The sequence below is a fragment of the Myiozetetes cayanensis genome, unplaced genomic scaffold, assembly GCF_022539395.1.
Source record: "Myiozetetes cayanensis isolate MyiCay16 unplaced genomic scaffold, myiCay2020 scf13, whole genome shotgun sequence".
In the NCBI taxonomy this organism is placed as follows: domain Eukaryota; kingdom Metazoa; phylum Chordata; class Aves; order Passeriformes; family Tyrannidae; genus Myiozetetes; species Myiozetetes cayanensis.
In genome coordinates, this window is record NW_026086937.1 from 16824659 (window position 1) to 16845280 (window position 20622).

Sequence of the window (20622 nt, forward strand, 5' to 3'; positions counted from 1 at the left end):
CGGGGCTGACCCCGGATGGGGAAGGCACCGCCCGCCGGAACGGGAACCGCGGCGGGGGGAGGCGGGCGCGGAGCCCGCGGGGCTGGAGGTGCCGCTGGCCCCGGGCGGTGGCGGCGGTGGCTGCGGAGGGCACCGAGGGGACCCGCGGGATCGTCCTGTCTCCGCGCTGTCCCGGTTTACTGCCGTAAAGTAATAAACACCCCCGTGCCCACGGTCACACCGCGCACATCAGAGCGGGTCTGACCCAGCCCTGACCCTTCTCCCAGCTGGATCGCCAGTTTTCTTTACAATCTGAGCTGCCACTGCGATCGAGTCGCTGTACGTGAGTCTGGTTTTGTTAGAGTGGATGTGCCAAGTGGATGGCCCTAAAAATTGGAAATCTGTAACATCTGCGCACTTCCCAGCTGGTTTGGGTTTTCGGGGCTGGGGCACCTTGGTGAGAGCCAACAAGACGCAACAAGTGAGGATGATATTGAGGTGGTGACAGGAAGGAGGGAGAGGGATAACCTGAGTGATTAATCATCAAGGCATTTTGCTTAATCGCTCTGTTTTCAAGGGATATTTATCCTTTCATCAAGAGAGATGGCATACACAAGTTTTGGAGCCAGGTGTGATTACGGTGAGAGTGAATTCTCTTCCTGTAGTGATGTTCTAAAGGGAGGCTACAAGAGATCTGGAGAGGGACATTTTACCAGGCCTTGGAGTGGTAGGACAAGCGGTACGGGCTTAAAACTGAAAGAAGGGATGTTTAGATTACATATTAGAAAGAAATTTTTACTGTGAGAGTGGTGAGACAGTGGCACAGGTTGCCCAGAGAAGCTGTGGATGCCCCATCCCTGCAAGTGTTCAAGGCCAGGCTGGATGGGGCTTGGAGTGACCTGGTCTAGTGGAAGTCCAACCCAAATATTCTGTGACCCTATGGTTCTATGAATCTGATAAATGGTATGCTTTAAGAGCTAACAAAAATTAGCGACAATGAGTGCATTTCACTGATGGATTCCCGGATGCGTTCGCTGGTGGCTGCTGTAAAGTCTGGGCGATGGTTTCAGCTTGTAGTGACTTCTCAGCACTTTCCTGTTCCAACAAAAAGGGGAGAAAAACCAGCAGAAACTCCATATGCTTTTGAAACAGGGTGGCCCGACTGCACGGGTGAGGCCTTTGGGTGGCTCGAGGGGAAATTATTACTCACTTCGGCTGCGAGCGGCGTGAATAGGCTGAAGATGTTTATATATGCAAATCAGGCTAATTGCAATTCCTGCTGCGAAAAACAGGATCTGAAATAAATAAATAAACAAATAAATAAGCAAGCAAGCAAACAAAACGACCCCGTGCAGTACCACAACTGAGCACCGCAGAATACTCGGAGCAACTTTCCGACGGCGCTGCAGCCCGTAATGCCGCTGAGCGTGTGTTTCTGGGAGGCCGTTCCGAGCTCGGCCGGCCCCGTCCCGCCCCGTCCCGCCCCTCTGGCCGCCGTCACTTCCCGCAGCTGCCGGCTCGGAGCCCGCCGGCCTCGGCCCTGCCCGGCCCTGCTCCGGGGGCAGCCGCGCCGAGGGCAGCGCGGGGCCCGGCCCGCGGTAGGTGCGGGGAGCGCGGGGTGCGGGTTCTGCGGGGCCGGGGCGCGGTGGGTTCGCTGTCGGGGGCAGGGAGGGCGCGGTGGGTTCGCTGTCGGGCGCAGGGGGTTCGCGGTGGTGCCGCCGTGCCCGCGGTGCCGGAGCCCCCCGGGGATGCGGGTGCCGCTTTGGGCTCTGCGGTTCCACAGCGGCGCGGTGGTGCCGTGAGCTCCCGCTCGGCTTGCGGCTGTTCCCAGGCGGTCGATGCCAGGGCTTGTTTTTCCTTGTTCTCCATCCCCCCACCCCCCCAGACTGCAAGGCAAGCGGCTTGGCAGGGATGTCTGCTGGGACTCGGGATTTACACCGTGGTTTCTGATACCCCATTGACGTAAGAGATGGTTCTGGGTTACTGAACGTGTGCCCTCATCAGCAGATCAGTAGATGAGGGCACGCATCAATGTACCTTAAGGCAGAGCTGTGCATGGTGCGTGTTTGTTTGGTGCTGTCTTCAATCCCTGCAGCATTATAAAACAACCTGCCTTTCAGGATGATGGTCTGGAGGCCCAGTCCATGGCCAGAGGAAACTTTCTGGCACAATTACGTGTTAAGCGATGTCCGTGTTTTGTTTTCTTTGAGAAGAAACACTTCCTTGTCTTGAAAATTAAACAGTGAGACTCACAGCTTGTTCATCCTTTCTGTAGATTTCATCACTGTTGTTGCCTCAACTGCATTTAGAAACTAATTCTGGTGGGAACACAGATTTCTCTCTGTGGTTTACACCTGTGGCCAAGGAAGGTGACATTGTGCCTTCCCCATCAAGTGGTGCTCAGATTTAAGGCCAGACCAGCTTGTTTCCCAGTACTGTGCTGTTGTCAGAGGTTGTTCCCTGTTTCTGTGCCACCAGCAGTGCCTGGGCACTACCAGGCTGTTGTACTTGGGGTATGAAGTCTGGGTCTCCTCCTTCAGTGCTGCCCTTGGGATGCCCCAACCTGACAGGATCCCTCCTGTCAGATTGGGGCATCCCAAGGAGATGGGCTATGTGCCCTTCCACCCAAGGACAACTGGCATGGAATGGAAGAATATCCCAGCCCATAGAATGTGTTGGAGGAGGCAAGCCTGAACTCTGAGAAGTGCTGTCTTGAGGCAGAACATCTCCTCAGCTCACCCTGGGAAACTGCAGGTCATTACCCTGCCTCGGGCTGTGCTGTTAGGAGTCCTTGGTGATGGACATTCCTCATTCCTTTGCTGTGTCCTAGTGTAAAGGTTTTGCAGATTCTTATGTGAAGGGAAAGGAGGCGTTAAAAATGTCCTTTTACCTTCTCCTGGACAGGTTATCTGTAACAACCAGCAGTGGAGGGTGGATTAAGGGGACATGTAAATGAGTTGAATTTGAGTGATTTTTTTTTTTTAATATCAGTAAGAAAGAAATCAACATAATGTGGGCAGTTTCAGCAATGAAAGAGCACTGTCAGAAGATAGTTGCATATGCCAAGTCAAGAAGTTCTAATATTGAAATTGTCGATGCAGCTTTATCTTCAGACTACTGTTTACTTTAAGGAACAGTAAATGACCTTAAAGATTTTCTAAGAATATTATATTCTTTCCCCTGTGGGTACAGATCCTGTAAGCACTGAGTCCTGCCTTGTATATGACAAATCCCATTTGTGACAGTTGCAGGAAGACATGATGCAACAAACGCTCATGCAAAATTAAGCAGATGAATCTCGATTGCCATTTACTATACATCTCTTTATGTTGCTCTGTGAAGTATTTGGCTATACTTTACTCCCATTTTAAGGTAAGAGGCCCATTATACTGGTGTAATAAAACTCTGAAATTATCTGGCATGCTTACCTGCTTGCATAGTCGATCTAGTCTGCCTTGATAGGCCTGTGTTATGATATATTTAACCATCATGAATATGAACTTGGCCCATCTGTAGTCCCACTGATATTAATAAGACTGTCTACAGAGTACTAGTTGAGGAAACTAAAGGTAAAAAAGTTTCTTCTGTTCTGTTTAACCAGGAACATGTATGCTGAAAGTGGGAGAGAAGTTAGGTAACACTCCAGAATTTACACTGCTGATGGATTATTTGCAGCACGCAATTCCCATGTGTCTTCTTCCTTCTTTGTGGTGGATTCCAGCTATTTTTCATGATACCAGTTTTGACTTTTTTTTTATGGTCACATCATGTTAGTTATAGTTAACCTGGATTTTCACAGAGCCTTGGTGGCAGAGGACTATTCTAAACATAAAAACTCCTGCCGGCTCTATTACTGTCTTACAGCCTTGTCCCCAAGGCAGTGCATGCTGCTCTTGTTTTTTTAGTTATTTATTTTTTATTTTTAATTTTTTCCTTACCTGTAGTTACTAATCATAAGTAAACTGCCCCTTGTCTTGTGTCAGTGTAAGTGTGGGTTTGAGGTAAACATTTCAGAGATGTTTTTGTCACTTGAGTGCTTTAGTCCCACTGATTTTTTTTTTTAATGATGATCTTTTATTTTTCCGAATAGAACATAGGTCTCTCTGGGAAGACTTTCAAAGATAATACAGTACCTAAAATTGCAGGTATCACCTGGGATTTTCTATAGCTTTAGTGTAGAAGGTATTTGTGTCCAGCTAATTTTAGCAGATTGAAAATCCCGGAAGTTACCCCAGATAAATGCTATTTGCTTCTCCAGGTTCCTAAATGCCTTTGAATTCTAACTCTGTTTTCAAAAGTGACTAATTTTCCAGTAGTGTTGGTTTAAAATGCAGATGGGTCTCATTATTTGCTTAAACAAATGAACAAAGCCCATAGGATAAACATGGTTGCTGCCAATGCAGCCCTAGCTGGAAGTGATCTGCAAAGGCCAAGATAATGCTGCTCTTGATCCCAGTGTGGCAGTGAGCAGGATTTGTTATGATAAGAAGCTAATAAGACATTAACTAAAGTAACTGTGCCTTGATTCATAATGTGACTGTTCTGCATTATTATAGGGATGTTCGTCTGGGCTTTATTTAATTATAAACATTAATTAAATAAATCTCTCAGAACCTCTTGTTGGAAATGTAGGGCTAGTTCTAATAACTTGAATTAACTGAGAAATAATTGAATAAAGGCTAATATGAGATAAGTTCTCCATTATGTAGCAGAAGATGTAGCTTTAAATGCTGTACTGGTTGTTAGTAGTTAGTGAAGGAAACATGAGAAATAGCTCAGGGTCATTCAAGAGAGGCCTTGGGAGCTGACTGTGTACAAGATGTACTCCAGGTAATTCCTACTCTTTCTCTTTTGTTACTGGAGAAAAGTTAGATGTAGAATATCTCTCCTCCGGAAAGTCTTTTTGAGTATTTGAGGGAAAGATGTGTTTATGTATTTTGTATCTACCTATATACAATAAACCTGCCTCAAACTGTTTTGATTCTTTATAAGTCATCATTGCAGTAATACACTGTAATATTTGTTTAGGTCTTGTAGTGTGAGTTTGTCGTTAGGCTCCCAAAAGAGGACGTGGCTAGTGGTGGTATCCCTCCCATTAGCACAGTTATATGTCACCACTTCTCGTGGTCATGGGGCAGTGGGGGTGTGTGCTGTCAGTCAGGTACTGTGGGTGTGGTCAGGAATCTCCACCTGTCCAGGAGGGTGCCATGGGATCCACTTCTTACACGGTATCTTTTGGTCTGTCCCCGGTTGTCTGGGATGCTGCTCTTCCTGTGGGTTAAAGTGTTATAAAATGGCCTTATCCTGCTTGGCATTGTGAAAAGGCACAAGGTAGAGGCAAGTGGAGTTAGAGAAGTTGCCCCTGGGTTGTCATTGTTCCTGTTAGTGCTGCTGGTTTCAGCATTTGTGTCTCTCTGGTCTAGGACTGAAGACAACTCCCTCCTCCTCCTTCAGAAGTAGCATGCCCACAGTCTTCCTGGCCAATGATTCTTCTACAGCAATCAGCACTTCTTCCTCATCCTGAGAAGCCTTCATCTCTTCCTATGTCAGTGGCTACAAGGCCAAGAGCCAGCTCACCACTGTCCCCACCAAAGTCTCTCGGACTGGGGCCTTCCTTCCATCACACACAAGAAGAAGAACTTGCAAAGGTGGTGGAGCAGGACCCTATGCTGGAGGAACTATGTAAGCCCCTGTGCTGTAAGCTGTGCAATGTCACCCTAAATTCGGCCCAGCAAGCCCAGGCTCATTACCAGGTAAGGAGAGCAGCAGAAGGCACAGCTTTTGGGGCTCTGCTGCATCTGCAGCTTGTGTAGACAATCCTGTGTCAGTGTGAGCACTGCCAGCAGCGTTGCTGTGGCAGCACAGAGGGAAGTGTGGGCTAATGCACAAGGACTAACTCAGCTTCTCGAGGGGGTTTTGAGTGCTGTGTTGGGGTGGCTGCACACCAGCAGCAACATTTGAGTTGGCTTATCTGGAGCTACCCCTGCATCATTTAGTGAATGAAACTGCTCTACAGACATATCCTCACCTTGCATGGATCTGCTGGTTGTCCAGGCATGCTGCAGTGCTTTCATTTAAGGTGTCATCACTGGAGCTTTATTGCAAAAGCTTTGTCCTCAGGGACAGAGATGGCTTGGGTGAAAAACCAGACACTTGTGGTTTTTCCTTTGTTTTACGAGACCTATATTTCACCCTCTACATCAGTTCAGTAACGTTGAACTTGATTCAAGACATGATTTTCTGAGGCCTGGAGATATTTTTTTCTGCTGGATCCAGGTGTGTCGTTAGGAAAAGGGCTGCTGCCATGTGTTTACCACTGTCTCCTCCTAAGGCTGCACACGCCACTGATCTGGTGGGGCCATTTATCCAAACGCTCTCATCAGCTGGGTCAGCTCAGACCAAATTCATTTTGTTTGAGCTGATCTGGTTGACTTACTTGAAACAGGGTAGGGACTCTGCATATTCTTCTTGCTGAGAGGTCGAATATATCAGTCTTGCAGTACCCTATTTTATTAGCACCCCCTCTGCCTACTGCTGTATTTGTGTGAGATGTGGAAATGGTGACTTATCCACCAGTGAATCAAAAGGGTGGTTCTCCATATGCTCAGGACACCACAAACAGATCTCAGATTTGCAGCTGGCCCGAAAAAGTGGCATCCTGCTAGTGTGGGGGTAGGTTGGATTAGTGTTACACTCTTAATGTCTGATTTCTGTTGTATTTCTACCATGAGGGTACAGATGTGCATTTATACTACAAATTCACATTTATACCTTACTGTGCATCCACAGTGCATATACCTACTCTGATATAGCTGTACCAGGTTTCCATAACACCAAAAAGAACTATGATACATGTTTTCCAAGAGAAAATAAAATATTAAACAGGTGTTTTTTTTGTTTTTTTTTTTTTTTACATTCAATCTCTTGTTTTAACTCATGTTTGCAATCTGGTAAAGAATTGTGTGTGTTTGTGTGTGTTCAGGCTTATCCAAAAACTTGTAAAGCAGTTAATGTTTCATGTTTAAAATACAGAATAGTGGTTTTAAGTGAAATGGAAACAGACTGAGAAACTAATTGTAGTCTTACTGAGAAAATCAGTTGAGGAAGAGGCCCAGTGCTAGGTGATGAGCGCTTTGGAGAAAGGGAGGGATGCCAGCATCTCTCAAGTTCAGAGCTGTTAATATCTGAGTGACCTGAGCTGCCATCTTCATGGCCACTTTCTCATTTTGGTTTCTGTATCGTTTTTCATTCAGTGTGAGATGCTATTGTTAGGACAGTGGTTAATCTGGGTTCTCTTTCCAGGGTAAAAACCACAGTAAGAAACTCCGGAATTACTATGCTGCCAACAGCTGCCCGGCACCTGCCAGGATGAGTAATGCGGTTGAGCCTGCCCCGCCTCAGGTTGTCTCCCTTCCCACCCAGGTAAGGCATGGGAAGGGGACTGAGATCATGCTGCTCACTTGTCACCTAACCCCAGTAGGGATAACTAGATCTCAGACTTTGAGGGTTACTGCAGGAGCTGGGAGGGAATTTTCCCTGTGATGGCACAGGATGGTGGAAATGGCCTGCTGTGAGCTGTTTGCTTCCCTTTGAAGATGCAGATATCGATCTGCTCTTGCAGCACAATATTGGACTTCAAATGTTCTATTTCTGCCTGGCAAATACTTTGATTCCTAGGTAAGCCTGATGTGCTGCTGATTATGGTTGTTTAAAGGCAGGTATAAAACGGCATCGTTGGAACTGGGCTTGGATGCGAGGGTGTGGCATCCGCTCTGCACAGTCACCCCTCTGTTGTGTGGGGGAAGCCTACATGGAAAAAAGTGCTTTGGTGCTCCTACACCCATTGCCCAGGGCTGTTAGCTAATTCCTCTTTTGTTGCTCCTTTTGAAGTGCTCATTCCTGTGTGTAGAGTGAATGGATTGTTCCCTCAGTGATCCAGATTAATTCTGTTTTGGGCACATTAGAGGCAAAAGAGATGATTTTTGCTTTCTTCTAGAATTCGTCCCTTGGGATTGTCATGGGATGTGGCAGCTAACCTGGCTTTTGCACAGCTGTGCCTGTCACTTCTCAAAGCATAAACCTCTGTCTGTAGGGAAGCAAAGAGCATTTACAAAGTGGCAGATTGTTACAGACACTGCTGGAGCCGCCAGAGGGAGACTCAGCCCTGTGTAAATTGGCTTTGCAGCTTACAGATCTGCACTGGGATCCGTGGGGAGTCCAGTCCGGGATACTGGGACATGGCTGCTGTATCTCCTGGGGTATCTGATGGTGAAGATGGTTCATGGCAATAAAAATACCACTCTCTGGCCATGTGAGGATTCATGTTGTAAGACAGAAGTCAAAACAGACAGTGTGTGTCGATAAGCTTGAGCAGTATCAAAGGAGATGAGAAGGAAAGTCGACTTGGCAAGTGCCGCAGTGACATGGCTGCATGAATCACTGCTGCTGCACTGTTTACAAAACACTCTTCCCTGGATGTTACATGCTGAGGAGATGTGGTTGCTGCCCCAATCAGTGTGTTGGTCTGACTCGACAGGCAAGGTGTCCTTCATATGGCAGGAGCTACTCACATGTGAGGCTGGGTCTATCCTTTGAAGTCTGGATCCAGGTGTCCTCCTACTTGAAGGGTAAGGATCAGAGGTTTGGCAGCTTTGCTATTGTTTTTTTGTCCTCTTGCTGTGGTCAGGGAGCTGTGTAAAGACAGGGGACTGTGGAGAGATTAGACCCAGTGTAAATAGAGAGCACCTTTACCTTTCACTGGGTCTCCCCAGTGTGAAAGTCACAGCAGTCAGGAGTAGAAGAGTTAAATCAGTGCTGTGATGTAAACAAGTTTCTATGGCTACTGCAGAGGTACAGGGTGTTTGATCAGATTGCTTTCCTCTCCATCTGAGGCCGGGGATTTGCCCAGATCTCTAGGAACTGGCAGATTGTCCTGGAGGCTGAGGCAGGAAAAATGAAGTTCTCATAAGAACACTTTAGAGAGAACTTGAGAGTGTCCTAATCCACATCCTTTAATTCCGTTAACTCTCTTGCTGTCTAATGAAGACGATAGCGGTCTCACTCCCTGTGCTTGAAATATTCCAGCAATTTAACCTTCCTGTGTTTCACGTGCTGTCTCTCCCTCTGCTGCTAGATGGGATCCAGTAAGCCAGGTGGCCGAGTGATCTTGGCTACAGAGAACGATTACTGCAAGCTCTGTGACGCCTCGTTTAGCTCTCCGGCCGTGGCACAGGCTCACTACCAGGGGAAAAATCACGCCAAAAGGCTGCGCCTTGCAGAAGCACAGAATAACTCATTCTCGTAGGTATTGTTCAACTTCGTGCTCAGGCTGAAAGCGTGTGGCAGTGTCTCTGGCACTCAGGAAGCTCTGAGTTGCAGCTGCTCATATTTGTTTAATCTTCAGGGATGCGTCAGAGCTGGGCAAGCGGAGGGCAAGGAAAGAAGGGAATGAATATAAGATGATGCAGAACAGAAGAAATATGTACACAGTTCAGAACAACACAGGTAACTTGGAGCTTGCATCTGTTGTATAGTCGGAATAGTAACAAATAATAAACAGACTTGTTTGTCTTCTGTTTCTGAGGTCTGTTTTAGCAGAGATGGGCTGTGAAAGGAGCTGGTCCAAGCTCTGCTGATCCTTCGTGAATGCATGTTTTTTTTTCCCAGCTGCTAAAGTTACTTTGTTTTGTCAGCCTGCTTGTTAGTTCTGTTTCTCAGTTTGTAACTTAATTTACCATCTGCCTGTCTCTAAGGCTGCTCTAAGTGGTGACAATTTTCCTGCTTTATTTTCTTGGCAGGTGGCCAGGTGCTTTGACTCCTACTGTGGCACATCAACCTGTACTTACACTCCCATGACCAGAATGAGAGAGCATGTTAGCCTCCCTCTAAGACCATCTGTTCTAGCATAGAGTCCTTCCTCAGGTGTTAGACACTAACTTTACCTCTTTACTATGATTTAAAGAGTGTCTTATAGTCTCCAGCACAGCGTCTATTTCTCTTTTTCATTTTAATTAGTTTTATGTGCACACATTAACTGAAACCCTGATTCCCAGTGAAGCTTGGTTTAATCATGTCATTCTAACCAGTGTCATGTGGAAAAGATAAAACTTTTAAAGTTCTACTTCGTATCATTTTGTGACTATTAAACTGAGACAGCTTATTCTAATCAAAACACTGTTCTAATTCTGGAATTGGGTGGTTAAGGAAATAAAAAGAGCTGATTCATTACTTAAATCATTAGACTCCTAATTTTCAAAGCTCTATTGATTTCCAGTAAGATTGGGACACTAAGCCCACTCTACTACTTTACAAAATTCCATCAGGTGCTGCTACCCCATGTGCTGCACCCCGGTAAATCTGGATGTCAGCAGAGAAGCTGTGGGAAAATAAGGTTCAGACTCTGCTTGGTTAGAGAAGGAAATCTTTGTCTGCTTTTTAATCGTTCACTGGGCTTAGAAATTTGTGCAGAGCTGCCTCAAGCCTTTATTTCTAACGGATAAAAGAGGCTTTCCTCTTGACTCCTCAGGTCCCTACTTCAACCCCCGCTCGCGCCAGAGGATCCCTCGGGACCTGGCCATGTGCGTCACGCCCAGTGGCCAGTTCTACTGCTCCATGTGCAACGCCGGCGCCAGCGAGGAGATGGAGTTCAGGCAGCACCTGGAGAGCAAACAGCATAAGAGCAAGGTGTCCGAGCAGCGGTACAGGAACGAGATGGAGAACCTGGGCTACGTACAATGACGCGCCACCCTCGGTCGTAGTTCGCCACTAGAGCAGCTTGTCTCTCGCCTGCTGTTTGCCACATGCCCTGCTTTGTGCTCCATTTGATAGGAGTATGCTCTCGAGCTATACATGTATAACACCTGCAAACTCAATGGTATGGTTAGATTTTTTTTCTGTCATAGCTGGCAGGATGACGCCGTGCAGGACATGAAGTGTTTTTTGATGTTTGTTTGCTAAATTACCTAAGGCTCTTTGTTGTGTCGAGTGGCGGGGAGGACTTGGTCTCCTCCCCAGCCTTCTGCATGAATATGCAAAGCCCAAGAAGTGCTGGGAACTTCTGTGGTTCAACCACATGGGTGGACCATGTGCAAAGCCCGCTCCCCTCTTTGCACACCACAGAGCAGCGCTCCAGGATGCCTCCCTACAGCAGGCTGAATCTCTGGGCAGCTTGTCAAAGAGGGGCAGGAGTAGGGCCTGTGAACGTGTGAATTAGGTGGTGTACTTGTCCACACATTGCTGCTTCTGGCCCCCATTACAACCCAGAGTAGGTTCTTTCCACATCCTTGTAGAAAGGCTGTGCGTACCTCTCCTCCTTGGAGGGTCTTGCCTCTTACCGCTTCCTCTGCAATGCAGATTTCATTCTGAACATCTGACATTGATTTCAGCTGATTAGCTCCATTCAGAAATACTCTCTTCTACCAGTTAACAGTGAAAAAAAGATTCTCAGTGTTGTTGCCTGGACACCTTAGTGCACCATGGGTGTAGCTCATCTCCCTGAAGAGAGTCTCAGGGGATCTCGGTGGCTAATGAAGTGAAGTGGAAAGCAAACCTGCTCAGGTGAGATGTGCTTTGCTCTGATTCTGCCTTAGGCTGGGTAGGGTTGAGAATAGATTGGAAGGAACTGTCAGCTGTATTTTCTTTGCATAGTGATGTAGAAGGGAGCAGGTGTTAGTTTCCGGGCTGCAGCTCTTGCTCTGGGAGAGCAGGGCTGTCTGGACCATGGGGAGCAGGTACTGGTGTGTCCCCCTTCCATGCCATTCCCTGGATAAAGCCCAATGGGTGTTATAGAGCAAAGCTGAAATGCTCATTTGAACTAGAGTTACCAATATTGGACAATTTCCCCCCACTCTTTCTTTTTCCATCTCAGGATGGGTTTTAATTCCATTCCTTGATGTGACCTTGACTGTTTTAGGGACCATCAAAATCCAAAGTTAGGTAGGATTTAGATGTCAGGGGTGGTGATTGTTTGAGTAACAGCTTTTTGGTCACACAGAAGTATTTATGAAACTTGTTAAGCAACTTTTTAAGTGTAGGCAAACTCAAAGGGTGGGTGTTTGTTTTGATATTCCTTAGCAAAAGTAGAAAAGGGATAAAGAGCAGAAGTAGGGCTGACATTTATTCTTCTGCTTGTTTAGATAGATGTGAGGAGCTGTGAATGGAATCCAGTTCATTTTTTTAAAACATTGGCCCCAGTGGCAAGTGCAGTGTGTAGGTGGCCTTTGTTGGACCTGATTCCCCACTGTGCTGCTGCAGCTGTGCCCTGGTGTAGCTTCACTGACTTCAGTGGCAGGTGCAGAGGGAGGGTCCAGCAAGCATCATGGCTTGTGTCTCACCCCTCTTCAGACAGTGCACTGAATTAGATGCAGCTCCACTGGTTTCAGTGGCATTTTACCAGAGATAAATTGTACTTATGCATAATGTTTAGAGTAAGTCCCGACCTCCTTTTTTTTTTTTTTCCTTTTTTTTTTTTTCCTATTCTGATCCTGCCCCCTGCATTCCAGAAGGACTTTCTGCTTGCCTTAAAAAATGAAAAGTGAGTAAACTAACAAAAAATCCTTATAGTTTTTATTCACCTTTCCAGTTCACCTCCAGATGGTTTGTTGCACGTGGCTGCTCCTCAGAAGTTGAGTACTGTGTTCTTTAGCTACCTGAGCATCAGGCAACCATACAACCTTAATGCATCCTTCCTAAACCCAGGCAGGGTGAGCTCCTGCACAGTAGCCAAAACCAAACCCCTAGATCATTCCATGCCAGTCCTTGCTCTGCAGATCCAGGCAGAGCAATGGATGTCCTCATGAGTGGGATTCCCTCCCCTCCTTTGTGCAAAACTCAGTTAAATGGGGTTTGTGCACTGGAGCACATTAGGAGGACAGGTGCCCAGGTTGTAGAGCATTCATGAGCAGTTTTGACAGCCTGTGAGTCTGTTTCTTCTGTGCTTTCCTTCCCCTGCCTCACCCTCTGTGTAGCCCTGAAGAACATTCCTCTTGCCAAAATCTCTCATCAGCCTTCCCCCCTCCTCATTTGCAGTCACAAAAGGGCTCTGGTTTTCTCTTTGTGTTCTGTCCCTTGGTTTGCCAGCGTGACACCACTGTGCAGGGGGGATAGAGGCAGTTGGATAAACCTTACCACGATGTGCTCCAGCAGAGTGATCCCTGCATTATGGTTAAACATCCCTCTGGCTGTAAATTAAAGCGTGGCATTTTCCACAGGCTGCAGTTAGGATCAGAAAAGCAACACTTTGTGAAATAGGAGCTGGAGCTACTGGTGCTGTGTGGTTTATTGCTCTGGACGAGGAGACATTTTCACTTGCTTTCATGTGTCCCGACAGTCAGCTGTTCACCACTTAGCTTTGGTTGCTGCTCCTGCTTCCAGCCCAGCCATCTGCTCCTCATTTGGCATTTCCAATGACGACTGGAGGTGTCAGAACTTGGTTTGCTCCAGCTGGTGCAAAGGTGTCACAGCACATCAGTGTGTGCTGGTGCTTTTGGGAGGGTGTATGAGGGACATGCCAGGGGCTGTTCTTGCAGGCTCCTCTCTGCTTGGGACTTAGTCTGGTTTTGAGGTATGGCTTCAGTCTGCCCTGAAAGGAGAGCCCTCAGTCTGCTTTGTTTTGTTAAAGGGATCACAACAGTGTGCTCATCCTGGGAATTTCAAAGTGGTGGGTTACATAGCAGGTATAAGGCAGACAGTGGGACTCAAGTGACAGATTTGCTATGTAGGAGGAAAGATGTCTTGCTGGGAGAAGCAGCTGGGATGCACTTCACCCCAGTGCTCTGTTGTGGTTCTTCCTAAAAGTGACCGAGGCTTTCCTCTCCCTCTTCAGCACTGCTAAACAGCTTGTGATCTCCTCCCTCTCCCTTCAGCATAGGAAGTTGTTGACTGCAAAGAGAAAACACCCCACCTCACTACCATTAGGGTTAAGGACAATCCAGACTCATCAGCAGGAGAAACTGAGAGGATCCTGATTTTATTTCTTTTTGTGAAAGGTGTTCTCCGAATCAGTGTTCAAAACACAGATTGAAAACATGTCCTGGGCAAAGCCTCTTTGACATAGATGGGCTGGGGAGAGAACTGTACAGCTGAAGTACCATTGTCCAGACCCAATTAATCTTTTTCTCATGTTAAACGAAGTACCAAACCCAAGAAACAGGACTTCTGTGAAGCTGTCACATTGGCCAGTAGGTTAATGACCTTTGCTGCTAGAAACAAAATGTAAATCAATGTGTTCATATTTATTTTACTGTACTGACCACTAATTGATTTGTTAATATTTAAGGCATTATGCTGGTAGGTTGTTTTTGTTTAGGTAGGAAAATTCTACATCGCACTTTGCTTTAGGATCGGAACAATTATTTATTATATTTGTGAAAATGTTTTTCGCCCACATAAGTATTGTTTTCTTTCCCTTGATGCAAAAACCCCACCAAAACCATCCAGGAAAACCCACCTCAAACCCCCCAGAAATCCCAAACCAAATCCAACCAGTGGAACTCTGTTTCTTTTTATGCTAAACAAAATGGGGATTTCCTTGCAACTTGTTATTAAACATGTCCATTTCTAATTTCTTTTTCCTCCAATGGTTCCTTTACTAACTTGGGATGATATTTTTAGAGACATTAAGTTCATGCTTCATTTAAGCATTTCTTTTAAGGCAAGGAAGTAAACCATGTGGAATCCATGAGTTTGTGAGGAGTATGAAAGTGATACTGTTCTGTTTGTATTAGGCATTAGCTGTTGTTTTGCATTCTGCACTAATGAGTAAATGTGTTAAAATCTTGCCTAACACTGGTCTATTTTTGACTTTTGCTCTCTTCATGTACATTGAAAGGAACAATGAAAACTTCTGTGGAGTTGCTTAGGATGGTCATCAATGTAACAAAATGCAGATTTTTTTCTGTAAAGCTGCTTGTCTTTTTTCCTTTCCTGGATGCCCATTGTAGGGCATTAGAAGGGAAAGCTATTGCCATAAGCATGGATTCATATTTTAGCTTATTAATGCATGATGTCCTTTTGCTACATTACTTAAGTGATGCTCTCACTGTAACCACTGGGAATCTTGCCCGGGTCAGGAGTAAATGAAATACCTGAGCCAAAGATATTATGTTGGCTAGGGCCAGGCAAGGTACATTGCTAAAATTTGTCTTTTACTCCTGTGTTTGGATTACAACACTCTCAAGGTTTTGCTTTTTGAGGACCGAGTAGCTGGTTCTTTAAGGATCTGGTCTTGCTCCCTCTAAAATAGTTTCAAAGTATGTTGACTTTAGTTGAGTGGGAGCAAGCCTTGAAAACCTTCAGGAATTTCATACTGCTGATGTTTTCTCTTTTATGTGTTTTTTGTTTCGTGCTTTTTAAAAATGTTTTTACAACCATGTATACAAGGATGCTCTGGATGAGAATGGACATCTGCTGCTGGTTATGGAAAAACAAATGCCACAGTTGCCAAAGGATAACAGAAAATGGAGAAATATGGACCTGGTTTCTTTGAAGTTAGTGGCTAAGCTTCTCTTTATCTTGAGCTGAGCTGGCTTCTTTGCCACCTGCATAAAGTTGGAAGGGAAAATAAAATCCACTTTGAAATAAATGTAATCAAACAGTAGTTCTGGGATCTCTCCTTTTAAAAATATATCACAAATAAAATTGTGTCTTTTTACCTGAAATATCTGCAGGTAAAGGCAGGACTGTGGATTTTTAAAAATAAAATCAGTCTGTGTTTTTCAGGAGAAAAATTACTTGATTTAATTTCCTTCTCCATCTGTACAGCAACACCATTTGCAAGTGCTTTGAACATGTTTCATCTAGAGCCTTCTTGTCAGGTTGTTTTGTTGTTTTGTACATTTTTCCGTATTTTCTTTACGTTGTACTGACCCTCGTGAGGGAATACTTGATGAAAATTAATTTTTTTTTCTTCTTCATTATATAATAAATCATCTTGCTCTTACCATTGTACAGCCTTGTGTTTGGTGTTGCTACTGCTCATGGCTGGACTGTGCATGACCGAGTTGATTTTAGCCTAGCATCCAGTGCAACTACATGAATATGTTTTAACACACTGATAAAGGAGTATGGTTCAGGGTGGAATTTGTTGCTCTGGAGGAGGGTCATTTACTTTCAGCTATTACTGAAAGCCAGCTGAGAGCTGTCTTGGCTTCAGGAGGGGTTGGGAGTGCTCAGCATCTGGCAGGATGGGAGCCAGAAGGTGCAGGAAAGGCTCTGTTTCCGTTTGCTTTCCCCTGAGAAGGCAACAAAAGCTCTGCAATAGCCCCAGGCTGAACCACGGACTGACTTTCAGCTCTTAACTGTGAAAAGGTGGGGACAAGCTGAGCCTGGTACTTACATTTGCACATTTCTTTTTTTTTTTAACCAGTGTGCTCTCTCCCTCTTTCATTACTTGAGGGCTCCAGAAGAGCAGATGCTTATGCAGCATAGATGACTTTCCAAACAGAAAGGGCATCCCTGAACTGGAGCCTCGGAAGCAGAGAAAATGTGGTGGTTTTGAGTTCAAGTCAGGTAAGAGAAAGGTTGCCCTTCCTTGGTGCTGCAGTGAGCTGCTGACCTCAAGGGCAGTGTCCTGGTGGCACACCTGACATTTGGGATGTGTGACTGCTGTTGAGGCACAGTGTACGAGCAGCTGTGAACAGGGATGTGTCCCTGCACTCCCCTGTCCTCTGTTATTCAAGGCATCAGACCATTACAGAGAATACTGACACTGGTGGAATTATCCTGATTTACCATTTGGGATGAGAGCTGCCTCAGTGCTTAGGTGACTTCTGTGCTAACAAAGCAAGAGGCTTTATGTGTTTTCATTTATAGTAAATAGAGTCATAAAAACTTTTAAGTGCAGTTTAATGTTAAATCTGACCCCAGCCCTTCGCTTCCAGGCTGTTGTGTCTTTGGTCATCCCAGGAAGCAAGAGAGGACCAAACCTCTACAGGGCAGAATGTCCTCATTATCATGTGTTAAGGCACTGCCTTTTTAATACTTACACGTGGTAATTGTGTTTTATATCAATTCCATAGCTATTTGGTACAGCCAAAAACCATAGTGACACACAGAGATACCTGGGCACCGTAATTCAGAGTCACAGGCATTTGTTAAGTTAGGCAGCAAAGAAAATACTGCAAAAAGGAGATGAAAATTTTAAGACTAAATGTAGGATTTCAAAACATAAATAGCCCTGTGTCTGCTTCAACAATTGCCTTGGTGTCTAAGGATCTCACTTAGTTGTCTTGCAGCATTTTACAGCTGAGGAAGTAAAGGTTGTGGGGGGTGGAAAGTGATTTGCCCAGAAAGTCTGTGGCTGAAAAGGGAGATTGAACTCAAGGCCTTTAAATACCAGGCTGCTGACCCTGCCTCATCTCCATCCACCCTCACTGTTTACAGGACGATGAAAATGACTGGATTTTAAAGCCAATTTGATTAATAATAGTTGGCCTTTCATTGTTTATATAGTGGCTTTATAATGCGTTAGGAAATGGACTTTAGCATGTGGTTTAAATAATGAATCCTGGCAGAGAGATCTTCCAATATTGCTCTGCCATTAGACCTTAGCGGAGAGGTAGAAAAACAGCAGCTTTTAGGAGGATTGTGAAGGATGCGGGTTTGCAAAGCACAGGTTTGGAGGCTCTTCTGTATTCATTTATGTCCCCTTCACATAAATTCTCTTTATTCCTACTTCTAGTTCTCCTAGAGTGTTTGGGTTGAATGCTGCTTCTCTGTTTGGGAATAGTAATGAGGTGCTGTAACAGATAATACCGAGGATTCATTGGCCTATCCTTCAGTAAATGACACACTCTCGACTGGCCTTATTCCACTGGGCTTCCTTCACCTCTCTCTCTACCTGTGTGAAACAGGAGCAGAGCTGTTCAAAGTCAGTGGAATTACAGGAGTGTGAAGAGAGATGGGAAGATTATCCACAGTGTATTATCTGAGACTACAGAATGTGGCAGGTGTTCGCAGGACACATAAAGATGTTAAAAAAGGTATTAATCTAAGGCTCGTTTCTTAGTATCAAGGTACAAAAAAGGTACTGTGAGGGAAGGAACAAGTTATGGGGTTATAGGAAGAAATGAACACAGTTACGTGGTAAATAAAATATGCTGCTTTTGGTGTGTCTGTGGAATTCTGTGCAGGAATTCTGTATCTGAAGAAGCCAGACTATGTACTTAACTAAATGCAACAAGACCAATAGTGTGAAAAACACAAAAGTTGAAATGTAGGTATGAAAAAAACTCTGTAAAGTCAAATGGCCAAATCCATGTGCACCAGAAGAGATGATGACATATGGATTAACACCCAATATTTTTGGGAGTCTGGAAAGAATACTTCAGAATTAAGGGACTTGTAAAAACAACATCATGATGCCAAATGTCTCTGATTGCAGCTGACTAGAGAGTTTGGGGGCTGAGATGTAATTTATGTCCTTTTGCTCTGTGTGAACTTGTATAGAGGGATTGTTTCAGTGAAGGGGAGGCTTCTGTGCAAGGCAGGGCTGGCTGTGGTCTCAATAGCCTTGAGGGATTCATTGCTCTCTTCTCTGACCTGCCATGTTTGTGCTTGCATGTCCCTTCAAAGACTCTTCTTCCTTGGTATTGTCCAGTAATTATGAGAGATCATTTTCCAGCAGCTCCTCTAACATTTTGCAGCGTCTCAGCAGCAGCGTGTTTGGCTTAATTAGGAAATGGCCAAACTACCCAATACCTGGGAGCCTTGGACAAGTAGCTTCTGTTTGTAAGGGTTGGTGAGCACCTACTGCTCGTGGAACAGTGATACTCAGAGCATGTTTGGATCAGCAGGTCTGAATTCAGACAGAGGAACAATGCCTTTTGTCTTGAGGATATTGCATTTATTTGTGTCAGGTGGGATTAGGGGTTGCTGTACATTCTGCTGGTCTGTCTGGTACCTGGGCACAAGAGCTGGATGCTTCTCACAAGATGCCTCCTCTTGTGACTGCTCTCAGTGACTGTGGCTTTGAAGGTCTGTTTCTGGCTAGTCTATCTTTGGTTTACCTTGTCACACAGTCACAGAAGTGTAATTAATAGGACACCTTTTACAATGTTTGTTTAACCACTTTGATTTAAAAGTCTGTTTACTTGTGTGAAGCTCAGATTTTTATTATGTAACCCCCAAGTAATTTCTAATGAATGCTGTTGAAAAGTACAAAGAAAAGTGGTAACAGAAGAAGAATATAAATAAAAATAAGAGATGTTTCAAGGTTGTGGTGACCCCAGGCACAGAAAACTGAGGAGGCAGAAGTGGGAGGCAGCAGTGGGTAGTACCGATCTGTCTTTTGCCAATCCCACGGTCCCAAGACACACTCTGGATGTTCAGCTGCCTTGTTGCAATTATACCCTTGAAATAATGTCTGATTAAATCCGGGCTGTGCTGCTGACCGTTTGTATTAGCCTTCCCCTGAGGCTGATCTCCTGCAGTTCCAGACAAGAGGCAGGATGCAGGAGGCTCGGGGATCGTTCCGCACAGCCAGGCAGGCTGAGCCTTCCCCTGCGCTCCCTTCCCGCAAAGGCAAAGTGCAGCAGGCTGGGTTAAGCCCTTGTCCTTGGGGAAGGCTGTGTGTTAGCCTGGTGTCAGCACAGAAGAATGACAAGCATTATTAAAATGTAAGATGTGGCCACATACCTGAAGCTTTGAAGGAAGCGTTGGAGGCTGCGGGTGAACAGAGCACGAAGAGAGGCATTGGCAGGTCGGGGTGGATGTGGGTGCATGGAATGGCATCTCTCCTCTTAACAGGTTTCTTGACAGACAGTTGCATCAGCCTGGAGTCCTTTCCTGCATTGCCCAGTGTCTGACACGTGGGACAGATCTCTGCAGACACCTTGTTAATCTAGATTAGAATTGATCTTCACAGGGCTCCTCACAGCTGCTGAGAAGTGCAAAGGTGGGGCAGAGCACAGCTATGTGTCTACATGTGCTGGCTGTATATTAGGGCATAATAAGCTTCGCAAGGGAGGAGTTCTTAATTTGGGTACAAACTATATATGCTAATTATATGGCATCAGTCCTGGCAATTAGCATGCATACTTTCAACTTGCATTTCTGATTGAGATAGCAAAGCCAGCGTTGCCTTCTCCACTCACTAACTTCAAAGGCTTTGTCTTGATTTAAGAAACGATGTCCTAAAGCTGTTAGGAGAAAGTGAAGCTGTGTTACTGCGACTGTCAGGCTGCCCACTTAACAAACTGCATGGTAAATGGATGAGCAGCCAAGCTCCCTGCAATGGCTCATGAGAGCTTTGAGGTTATAAAATGCCAGCCAGCATTTATTGTCATTGGCATACAACATAATATTCCCACAGTGAATACAGCACAGGTCTTCCAAATCAGAGCATGTGTCCCTAAATTATCAGGACCCAAAGATGCACCTTTGGTCCAGATCATAGGCTATCATTCTTAAAAGAGAATATTATGTACACGTCCCAGAAGGGAAAGTAATCATTGGTGGAAGACATAAGAGTGGAAACAAAGAGATAGAAAATTTGAAGTTCCCTTGGGTGATCCTGCCAACCCTCAGACACAAGACTGGCATAGGTTATGAGCAACATTTAAAAACATTTGTCACCTTAATCTGCTTGGGTGTTTTCATAAATCTCAGCAGACATTTTAAATTGCTGTAGCATTTTTTATAAATCTG

General features: G+C 45.3%; 1 protein-coding gene and 1 long non-coding RNA gene across 4 annotated transcripts; one reads left to right on the plus strand and one right to left on the minus strand.

Moving 5' to 3' along the window:
- Window positions 1-152: 152 nt before the first annotated feature.
- Window positions 153-15924, plus strand: ZMAT3 (zinc finger matrin-type 3). Of its 3 annotated transcripts, none has more exons than XM_050308180.1 (6): window positions 153-318; window positions 5403-5732; window positions 7282-7401; window positions 9113-9279; window positions 9383-9483; window positions 10505-15924. In XM_050308180.1, exons 2-6 carry the CDS (start codon window positions 5463-5465, stop codon window positions 10714-10716), a joined length of 870 nt encoding a protein of 289 aa, XP_050164137.1. In that variant the 5' UTR covers window positions 153-318; window positions 5403-5462; the 3' UTR covers window positions 10717-15924. The 3 variants fall into 3 exon arrangements, with proteins under 3 accessions (XP_050164137.1, XP_050164136.1, XP_050164138.1); XM_050308179.1 differs by lacking the exon at window positions 153-318 and adding an exon at window positions 1447-1577; XM_050308181.1 differs by lacking the exon at window positions 153-318 and adding an exon at window positions 2554-3351.
- On the minus strand, window positions 259-1388 carry LOC126636218 (uncharacterized). The gene is made up of 3 exons (XR_007627933.1): window positions 1338-1388; window positions 1190-1258; window positions 259-1074 (listed from the first exon to the last, which is right to left on the minus strand). It is a non-coding gene; the product is annotated as an uncharacterized LOC126636218 (long non-coding RNA).
- Window positions 15925-20622: the final 4698 nt, after the last annotated feature.